The sequence below is a fragment of the Esox lucius genome, chromosome 16 (genome assembly GCF_011004845.1).
Source record: "Esox lucius isolate fEsoLuc1 chromosome 16, fEsoLuc1.pri, whole genome shotgun sequence".
NCBI lineage: Eukaryota > Metazoa > Chordata > Actinopteri > Esociformes > Esocidae > Esox > Esox lucius.
Window position 1 is genome coordinate 33,405,336 of NC_047584.1, and position 10,235 is coordinate 33,415,570.

At 42.3% G+C, this 10,235-nt stretch overlaps 2 protein-coding genes across 5 annotated transcripts; one reads left to right on the forward strand and one right to left on the reverse strand.

Moving 5' to 3' along the window:
* Positions 1-243: 243 nt before the first annotated feature.
* Positions 244-6,573, reverse strand: spryd7b (SPRY domain containing 7b). Its single transcript, XM_010880584.5, has 5 exons — positions 6,308-6,573; positions 5,975-6,091; positions 5,256-5,422; positions 1,754-1,856; positions 244-1,307 (listed from the first exon to the last, which is right to left on the reverse strand). The coding sequence occupies exons 1-5, from the start codon at positions 6,411-6,413 to the stop codon at positions 1,210-1,212; spliced, it is 591 nt and encodes a 196-aa protein (XP_010878886.1). The 5' UTR covers positions 6,414-6,573; the 3' UTR covers positions 244-1,209.
* A 517-nt stretch (positions 6,574-7,090) lies between these two features.
* On the forward strand, positions 7,091-9,996 carry trim13 (tripartite motif containing 13). 4 transcript variants are annotated; one of them, XM_020054756.3, is made up of 3 exons: positions 7,091-7,194; positions 7,349-7,410; positions 8,122-9,996. In XM_020054756.3, exon 3 carries the CDS (start codon positions 8,125-8,127, stop codon positions 9,319-9,321), a length of 1,197 nt encoding a protein of 398 aa, XP_019910315.3. In that variant the 5' UTR covers positions 7,091-7,194; positions 7,349-7,410; positions 8,122-8,124; the 3' UTR covers positions 9,322-9,996. The 4 variants fall into 4 exon arrangements, with proteins under 4 accessions (XP_019910315.3, XP_010878885.4, XP_010878884.4 ...); XM_010880583.5 differs by adding an exon at positions 7,963-8,033 and having other exon boundaries at positions 7,102-7,410; XM_010880582.5 differs by having other exon boundaries at positions 7,116-7,190.
* The last annotated feature ends 239 nt before the right edge of the window (positions 9,997-10,235 follow it).

Below are 10,235 nucleotides of genomic sequence, written 5' to 3' on the forward strand. Positions count from 1 at the left end.
CGAACCACTTCGCCTAGAGACATCTGGTTTTGGTGTGTTGATTATTCTTCACATCAAATGTTAACACTGGTAAACAACAGAACACCTGAACATGTATGCAGTGTATATGTAGTATCAACTAAACACATCTTATCACTTCGAATAAGTACACAGTATGATTCCTTAATCAAATTATAAATTGTGTGTTCACGGGCAGTTTGTTCAAAAATAAAACACAAACGAATAATTCAATCCAGGACTTCAAAAAATTCAAATGCTTCCAGAGACACATTTTCTTTATTGTATTCAACATTAAGTATTCCGATTTGGTTTAATAATATTCAACATACAGTATCTCATTAGTGCAAACATAAACAAGCGTTTAACATTTAGACAGTTTCACAAGGCTTCAAAATGAGGATATGCATCTATCAGATCTTTGAAATACAGTGTCAGAAAATGTCACCATCTACTAACACATCCAACGAGCACAGTATCACCAACTGGCTGACATTAAGAAACCTTTAGAGCTGTAACAAATTACTGTTAATGACAGATGAAAATACAACAAATCTATAATACAAAATCAAGAGTTAGATGTTAATGATGAGGTACACAACAGAAAACATTGAGCATTAGTGTCAGGTACAAACAAATAAATAGAAATATATTTGGGTGTGAATGCCTACTTATCAATAAGGCAGAGAATGATCATTGACGGATTACCTTCCATTATTAAACCACACACATTTAGGCAGCCATACTAGAACATTCACTTGACATGGCTTCTGATCCTGTGAACCCTCATTGTACCACAGTGCAGTCAGACTTAAAGAAAACACCTAAACATCGTTTAACCTTTAACTCTGAAAGACGCAGCAACAATAACCGATTGTGTCAATACAGGATGGTTGTAACTTAAGCAAAGCGATGTTCTCTGACTTGTCTTTCAGCTGCAAACATGTCACTCACACACACACACACACTTTGGTTACACTATGCCCTTACTCACTGACCGGGATCAGTTCTTACTCTTCCAGGGTTGACATTAACTAAGTGCAGAACTACCAAACTGGACCCTGAACAACTTTAAAGCAGAGTGTAACTAGGACACAGCACAGTCTCACAAACCAGACAAAATAGGTGCCAGATGTCTGAGGGGCAAGGAGAACAGATGGGGTGGGGTTTATATAGGTGTGTGTAGCCCTGGAGGGATACAAAAGGTGCTGCTCAGAAGATCTGCTGCTCAAAAAGAATCTTCTCAAAGCCTTGTGGTGCTGTGTGGTAGAAGTCACTGAACTGGCAGTCAAGGATGGCGCTGTCATCCACTAGAACAGAGAGCAAATCAACATTGGTTTAGTCAGGGTTTCATGACGGTACTTCAGCACACAAAACTCCCTGACTGGATTACAACACTAGTAACCGCTTGGGAAATATGGTGCATCTGCTGGTTGGGTTCAGTTGCGTTCACCTTATACGTTACCAAAAAACCCCAGACACACAGCCTTCCATGAAATGGTTTGGACACTCCTGCCTTATAGGTTACCAAACAAGGTGTTTCAACTAAGCATGTAATGCCCTCTACTGGCAGGAAAATAGAACATGCAAGGGATTTCTGTCAGTTTTCACTCAAATGGGAATTTACAATACCTTAAGTTTGAAACATTGTATAATTTGAATAAGATTAGTTTAATTTCTGACATTGGTGGTGATCCTGGCCTAGAGAATGAATGTTATAGTGCATGCAGCAATTAATACACACACAGACACACACCATAAACCACAGGATACACTGTTCCTCGTATCCCTGAGGCTGGACAGTGCATATTCTTCCCATTCAGATAAAGATTCAGCTCCACATGGTCATATGTGATGCCCTGAGACAGAAAACAAACAGTCAGTTCATTTTGGACAGATCTTCAATCAATCAAATTTATTTATAAAGCCCTTTTTACAACAGCAGTTGTCACAAAGTGCTTTACAGAGACACCCAGCCTTAAACCCCAAGCAGCAAACAACAAGTGTTGAATTTCAAAAGTATCTTCAAAAGTATATCAACACCAATCCAAATAGCCAGTGATCAGTTCACTGAGCATTAGATTTGAGGACTAGTGGTTGACACTTTCCCCTACAGTAGATTATCCCAAATCAGGGTTAAAACACATTTTGACAGATTGGATTCCATGACTGTTCTATAACTTTCTACCACATTTGCTGGACCAACAGTTAATGTACACCAGGAGCCTGAAGGCCCAGCAGCTTCCCTGGAGGAGGGTTGACCCTGGATGGAAGTCTTTTCATACAGCAAGCCCAGACATTTTCTTTAGGAAATGTCCCTTTTCTAGGGCGTTCATATTGATCTGAGCCTCAGTTTATTTAGCAGGCTACCCAGTACCATTCTGTTTCAGCGGTACAGTTGAAGATTCAAGCATGATGCCATTAAACCACAACAGAACAGAATCCAAACTAATTAAATGCTGAACAGGCAGTTTATTATTTTTTCATTAACAAAATTGGTCTAAACCACTGCCTCTGGTTCAGTTTCAGCAAAAACTCCCTCCATCTTTTCCCACTTGTCCAACAAAGTATTTAAAAAAAAAAAGTATTAAAATAAATTGCATAAAAAGTAAATAAAATAAATGTTTACATATTAAATAATGAATGACCTACTTTACATGGCCTTATTCCTGAGTGTCAGTGTAAAGTTGTTTTGGTGTAATACATTTTATAGCTAAACAAGTTTGAAATGCTTAGCTTAACTAACCAGGGTCCTAGAATGTATTGGCTAGCAAGTTCATCTGTTCTTTATCTTATTTTATAGGCTACGCCTGTTCTGCTGTAATCTGCCTCCTGCTCCTTGAATGACTCACCACTCCCAGACATACAAGATATTGGCGTGTGTACACACGCATGCATGCACGCACAGTAGTGTGATATTTAAAAATAAAACTGTAGCTACATTACATTATTCCAATTTACAAACTGCATTACCATTGTTTCAGACAAAGACCAACTACTAATTCCTGCTCTGGTCTTGTCCATTTTGAAAACTGTCTGGTGAGATGAGGTTGAACATGGGAATACCTAGAGGGGCTACAGGTGGCTGAAAACAGAAGCACATGTTTCCTTTAATTATATAAACAGAGCTAGCATTTACCAAAAAGCATGCTAGTTCCTTTTGGTTGATCGTGGAGGTGAGATTAACTACACCACTTCATGCTTCTGGAAAATTACAGCTGCGTTTTAGTTTCCCAAGGAGCCTTTTTGCTCCAGTAACAGACATCTATGGAGTCCATACAGTTCCCCCTATCTGCCACCAGGGGTCTCTTTGTCCCCAACCTGGGGTTTTACATGACTGGCTGGTTTGAGTGCCAAAAGCTTAGATATATACCTTGTACAGTGTCATAAAATGACTAATTAGAGACAGTTGATCAGTTATTGAATGGTGGCAGGGTTGGTGTGGTGGTGGCGTTGTTTATGTTGTGGGGCAGTGTTATGTGGTGGCATATTAACCATATTAACACCCCCAGCCTTGTTTCTTAAATATACCATCATCACATGGAACGTCAATCTCCAATGACTCAAACAGCAAAATCACCATTAAAGCGATAAACCTCTCACGGTTCAATTGGGACTGAATAGACAGAATCCAAATCAACTTCAATACAAAGAGTGGAAAAGTGAATTTCTGAAGCCTGCTAATCACAACTACCTCTAGATGTGAAGGTTTCATCAGAGTATCCTTGCCATTAAAACATTTGTTCCAGCATTGGCAAGACCAACCATCTCCATAGTGAAGCAGTCATTTCTGGTGTAATTCATCGGCTTACACTTCCTGGTTAGTTTGTTAGTTAGAGTTGGTCACATGACCAGTCGGGCAGGAGGAGCCCACTAAAAGTCCTAAGTAGTGGTGGACCTCAAGTGCCCCCTGGAGACCGGGTCCTGCTGAATGAAGACACTGCAGCCTGGAGTGGATGCTGGTCAGCAGGTGCAGAAACCAGACACTCTGGTAATAAAAAGGTAGACTTTCTGGCATTTATTGCTATGGTGATAAAATGCACTGCCCGATTAGAACTCAAGAAAGATTGAAATCATATACGCAGCTGAACACTTGGGATTAATATGTAGGTTGCCACAGGCAAGGATGTTGGAGCGTTTCAGCCTTCTCAGGTTCCCAGACAACACTTTCAATCAGCTGAACACAAAGTTCCTTCTGCTTTTAACCCAACCCCTCCAAACCTTGAGTTTTGCTGAAGGACTCAAGGTTGGCGGTTCTTGGATTCAATCTTGCAACCTTTTAGATACTGTATATTTGATACTGTATAGCATTTGGATACTTCTGGATTTTATCATTTTCTTAAGGGATTTAAAGTTCTAGTTTACCCTTTTCACATTTGGATTTCTGTTCGATTCTGCATTTTGAAATGAGCTGTAATGCACATTTCCAGGGTATAGTCCATACTCAAAAGAATGGAGTGGACACCATGATAGAATTATTTTAGAACGTGTTTATGGTTTTAGTCCCAAATCACCTGGAAGTGTTTAAAACTGTCATCTTCATTGCCACTGAAGAGGTTTTGTTTACCAGATGATTATTTAACACGTTTGACAAATATTCCATGAGCTCTACTTTGTTTGACTTCTATTTTCTTATTGAAATCACTAAGTCAAAGTCCATAATTGAATATTAATAAAACCAGTTCAAAACTAGGCTGAAATAATAGGATCTATATTCATACAGTTTATTAACTGTGTCCAGTTGGTTGATGTACTGTACTTCACAGAAAAGAAAGCTACAATAATTGGCTAGAGGAAAAGAGTGTGATGTACCTGAAAACTGAGTGGAATGAAATAAGTTCCCTTTCCTACTTTCTCAACTCAAGCAACGTATACAGAGGTCGATTCTCAAATAAGTGTATACATTAATTTGTTTTAAACTGATTGCTTTTTCACTCTGCCATTTGCCTCATATACAATTGTCCCTACGGTCCATCTTATTAACACCTAGGCCCCCCCTCCCCCACTAACACCTCCCCCAACTAGGGAGTCCCATGGGTCACTGAGTATTGGATATCCTTACCGCAAGTATGCTATCAATGAGGGGCAGACACTCTTCTACTAACCAAATCACTCACATCTCCCCGACCTAGCATTCTAGGTCACATCTCCTCGACCTAGCATCAAAAGTGAGTGGTATGAAATAAGGTCCATGGACAACACCCCCCCCATACAGTACATGTATGCCAACAACAGCACCACAACACCAGTAAACTCACCACAATATCCCCCTCTTGGGGAAGGCTGTTGGCAGGCAGGCGGTTCTTCTCCTCGTTGTTGTGGTAAATCGAGCCGTCATGTCTCAGGACGAGGCTGTTGATGTCCCGCCCCATGGGCACCTGACTCAGGTTCACCTTCTGCGTGGCCACACCCACACCCCAAACACCTGCACAAGGAGGTCAAAACCGCTAAAGCAGGGTGATCACACCTGATCTTCACCAAGGTGAAAACATATTGCCGTATTGTCATTTCAAATAGGAGGTGAGCCTTCCTTTCAACATTAAACATCCATGTTTTGGTTATGTTGGAGGGTCCAGAACTTGTAGTACAAACCATTTTGGATTTAAAGGAGCATGATGGCATCAGACAATTTGATGCAATATTTAATTCGGCACTGCTTAGCAACTGTCTACCTTGACTAAGTATGGTGCTCAAAAGTAAAAAAATAAAAAGCTTTGTAGCCCATAACTGAAGTTGCTGCTAAGCAATGGAATTGGACAGTAATTCCATGAAGAACTTTAACGACGCACCTATATACCCGAGGAGAGGGCATGTACAGCCCATTTAAAACCCAAAACCATCCATGCCGGGAGGCTGCCGGGGACGGAGTCCATCTAGTCTTCCTGATGCACACCAAAGGATATGCCCCATTGTTGGTAATCTATTGTATCTACTAAACAAAGATGGACCGTAAATGGCCTCCTTTTGAATAATTTACCTGTGGACTGGATCTTGAACTCAAAGTAACTCTTGTTCTGGTGCAGGGGTGCGTTGGCTAGGCAACCACCGGTGCCACATATCCTCCGGCCACTTTTGACGATGACCACATCAGTGCCTGTACAAAAAGAAATCAATACTTGTATTACAAGACGACGTGGTCCAAAACATCCGAACCGAAATTAGATGGTTCATAGTACCTTTAGATGGGTCAAAGTACTAGCGTAGGAACGCAAACAAGCTAACCACATCACGTTGATGTGTTAGCTAAGCTAACCAGAATGGGCTTATATTAAACATTTAACATCAATTTCTTAAGTTTTTCGCATCTCACCCATGTGATGCGTGTCTAACTGGACGGTGGGCATTTCTTTGAGGGGAATATGCCCCGTTCCTCCATCTCCGCAGCAACCCAGACAACACGTAAACATTGCAGCCATTATTGCACACTGGCCTAAAATATTATCCGGAAATAAAGGCACGTCGACGAAGTCAAAGAGCGCTGAAGGAGCTCGGGAAAAAAGCTCCAATCATAATGAAACAGCGGCACACAGTGGCAAACGGGCCAGCGTCAAGAGAGATATATACGACCCCATCCAACGCGTCCAATCACATTGCTTGCGAAGATATACGCAGCCGCTCCTGATGGCATGGAAACAAGGGAAGAAAATCAAGGTCAAAATATGTTTTTACACGTGACTTAGTAGCTATTGGTTATCAATGTGTCAAGCTTGGGACACATGATGGCATGATCATATGATTAGAGAGTGGAATTCCATCCCTCAAATATTGGGGCAAATGCATAATAATCACCCCCAATACTGTTGCTGGGTAGGCCTGTACATAACGAGTGTATGAAGTCGGTAGTTCAGTAGCCTATCACCAAGTTCCTGGGATCAATTTCAATTGGCAACTTAGTATCCATGCACTGAGCTTCAGTGTGGTTGACAATTAACAGTATAAACGCACGTGCTAGTCCTATACCCTGATGTTTAAACTTTCACACAAGAATCGATTATCGTTACTCCATAAAGGCGTTTAAAACGGGGCGACAGAGACAGTGATCAAAAGCCGGGTGACTAGTAGAGGTTGACAGCCTTTCACGATGTAATGTTTTGCATAGCAACAGCCCCCCTCCCTACTCCAACTTGCAGGGATCCTCTGCATTTTTCCCACGAAAAGGAAAACGCACCGTGATCGTGGAAAGTGAAAAATGTGTAGGTAAAACCGTCCTCCATTAATATCACTGAGATGGTTTTTCCTCCTTCGCGCCACTATATCGGGTGCGTTCTAGTGTGCGCTATTTGAATCTGGAAAGTTCGCCACGGTGAAGTGCTGTGGCCATGAAATAGTTAACTTTTTTTCTTCCGGAAAGGGCGAAGTCTGCACAGCAACAAGCGCCATGATTGCGTTGCACTGTGTCTCAGTCAGCAGCTGGTGAGTGTTTTTTTTGGTCCAGTTGCATGTTGCCATAGGACTGCAAATGCTGTCATAACCATCCTCAATGCCTTGGCAATAGGATATACTTGTCTGTAATCTAAATTATTGACTTCTATTCGTTTATAGTCATTGGTAAGAGTAGGTGTACGTTTGTTTATGTAGCATAGCTTCTATTGCTAAGCAAACGTTTCAGTTGGTCTGTTAACAGTGAGCGGGAACTTAGTTACCGTCTTATCTATAAAAAGAACGGTTGGATGAAACGGTCCTGTCGTGCCTCTCTAACCATTGCGTGTTATGTTGTCTCCGAAAAAAAATCTCGTGTGAACACTAAAACGTAGGTCGTTGAACGTAAGGAAAACTCTGCTCTTTAGCGAATGGTCTTATAGCCAAACACTCGGTGATTCCTACGATGTTCCCTTGGACTTTCTATTTTCATCTTCTACGCTTGTTTATCTACGCTGCTCTTCCTTTTGAAGGTGGCTGAATTTTAACAGTCGCTAGAACAGTTACTCAGTGCGTTTTATTCAGTGTTGTCCTGCCTTATTCTAGTGATGGGCATTTCCACCATCATCACTGCCTCTGAATGAATGCCGTCGTGGTCATGTAGATAAGCCAACCGGGTAGGTATGACTGATGGTTAGTTTATTGATCTGTTATTTTCAATAATCTTGACACTCAATCCTGGTTGTTGTTTTTTTTTTCCTTCAGAACATGGAGCTTCTAGAGGAGGACCTCACCTGCCCAATTTGCTGCTGCCTTTTTGAGGACCCCCGAGTTCTGCCATGCTCGCACAGCTTCTGCAAGAAGTGCTTAGAGGGGATTCTGGAAGGGAACAACCGAGGTCCGGTTTGGAGACCCCCGTTTAAATGCCCCAGTTGCCGCAAGGAGACTCCTCAAAACGGCATAAACAGCCTCCAGATAAACTACTCGTTACGTGGAATAGTGGAGAAATACAACAAAATCAGAGTTTTACCCAGAATGACGCAGTGCCAATTCCACAGTGGTCAACCGCTTAATATATTCTGTGCCACAGACTTAAAACTTATTTGTGGATTTTGCGCAACAACTGGCGAACATAATGGACATAAGTTCTGTGCCCTGGAAGACGCGTATGAGCAGGAGAAAGCCGCATTTGAGGATCTGTTCCATGGAGTGGAGAGCTGGCGCAGCTCGGATATTCTATCCTGCCTGGAGACACTGGAAGCCAGTAAAAAACAGGCACTTCAGTTGGTTTCCAGGGACGCAGAGAAAGTAACAGACTATTTCGCGAAGCTGATCAGCACTCTGGACCATAAAAAGAACGAGATTCTCTCCGATTTTGAGACGCTGAAGTTGGTGGTGATGCAAGCCTATGATCCCGAGATCAACAAACTGAGCGCCGCGCTGGAAGAACAGAGGCGCGCTCTCAGCATCGCGGAGTCCTTCAGGAATGTGACCGACCCTCTCTGCTTCCTTCAACAGATGCAAGAGTTCAGGGAAAAGTTGCGCATCGTCCGGGAAACGCCGCTGCCCTCTCGGACAGACATGGATGTCGGTCCCCTGGTCAGGAACTTCGATGTCAAAGGCTGGGACTCAGTGAAGCTCAAAGATGTGGACACGCTCTCGGTCCCTCATGAAAATAGCGCGTATCACTCGACAACCCCGCTTGTCGGCGGCAGAGCGCTGGGAAAAGCTTTCTTGTTTTGTGTGTGCCTGTCGCTATGCGTGCTAATGCTTCTGCAGCCCGTAAGCCTGACCGTGGTATCTGCCCAAGTCTCCTCGCTCGGTCAATCCTACCTGCCGCCTGTGACAGAGGAGTGGAAAGAGATGATGGGCGCCTGCGTTTTCCTGATGGACGCCTGTCACAATTGTATCCTGAACCTCATAAATACAACTGTTGAGTTTATTGGCTGCTGTAAGTTTCTTTAGATTTCCGAGTGTTATTTTTGCCACATGGATCTCAGAAACAAGCTATGGTCGATCGGATTAAAAACCTATATGTAAAAGCTTTAAGTAGATTTACACTACAAAGCTATTCTATTATTTACAAGCACACATGTATCATGCTTTTAGTGTTATTTTATATAGTATATAAACTAGGGATAGTCATACCAAACTAAAGTGACTAATCAAACACTAATGAATGTTGTCAGTTATGTTGGTGAATGTTTTGCGGCAGCTCTGCCCTGGAGCAAAGGGCATCCTTCTGAAAGCCATACGATCACACTAACACATTCACAACCAGCACAGATCATAGCCTGAGTCAACTCATTTTAATTTACTTTAATATCCGTTTAGATAGGCCTAAGTTGAGGAGTCAGCACAATATTGATATTGTGATCTCATTGGTCTTTTTACCAGTCAGAAAAGAAAAAAAAAATCCCCTGATGTGATAAGATCTGATGTGATTAAAAGAACTGTTAGTGTCACTAATATCAGAATTTGGATGCCTGACTAAACCAATCATATTTACACCGGACATGAATGTCTAAGTTTGGTTCCCTTTGCATTGCAATGAATGAGTCTGTTGTTGTGAAAATGCCACCATAGAGCCCCATACCCTGTCACCAGCCTCATCATTTACCTAATAAAACTTAAATTTGCTATTTGTCATTTTAATTTCTTAGAGACTTAAAAGGGGGTTCCACCAACGTTGTGGCTGCTATTTTACACACGCACTTTCCCAATCGACGTCACGGGTGAAGCCTCGCCGTGGGCGCGCACACAGCTCAGGTCAGATGAAATACTGACATTACGGACACTGCAGTGTTCCCAAATCTGGTTTGATGCTGGCCTTCCCAGTGGATCCATCTTCGTTGCGCGATTCAACCTCCGCAGCGGTC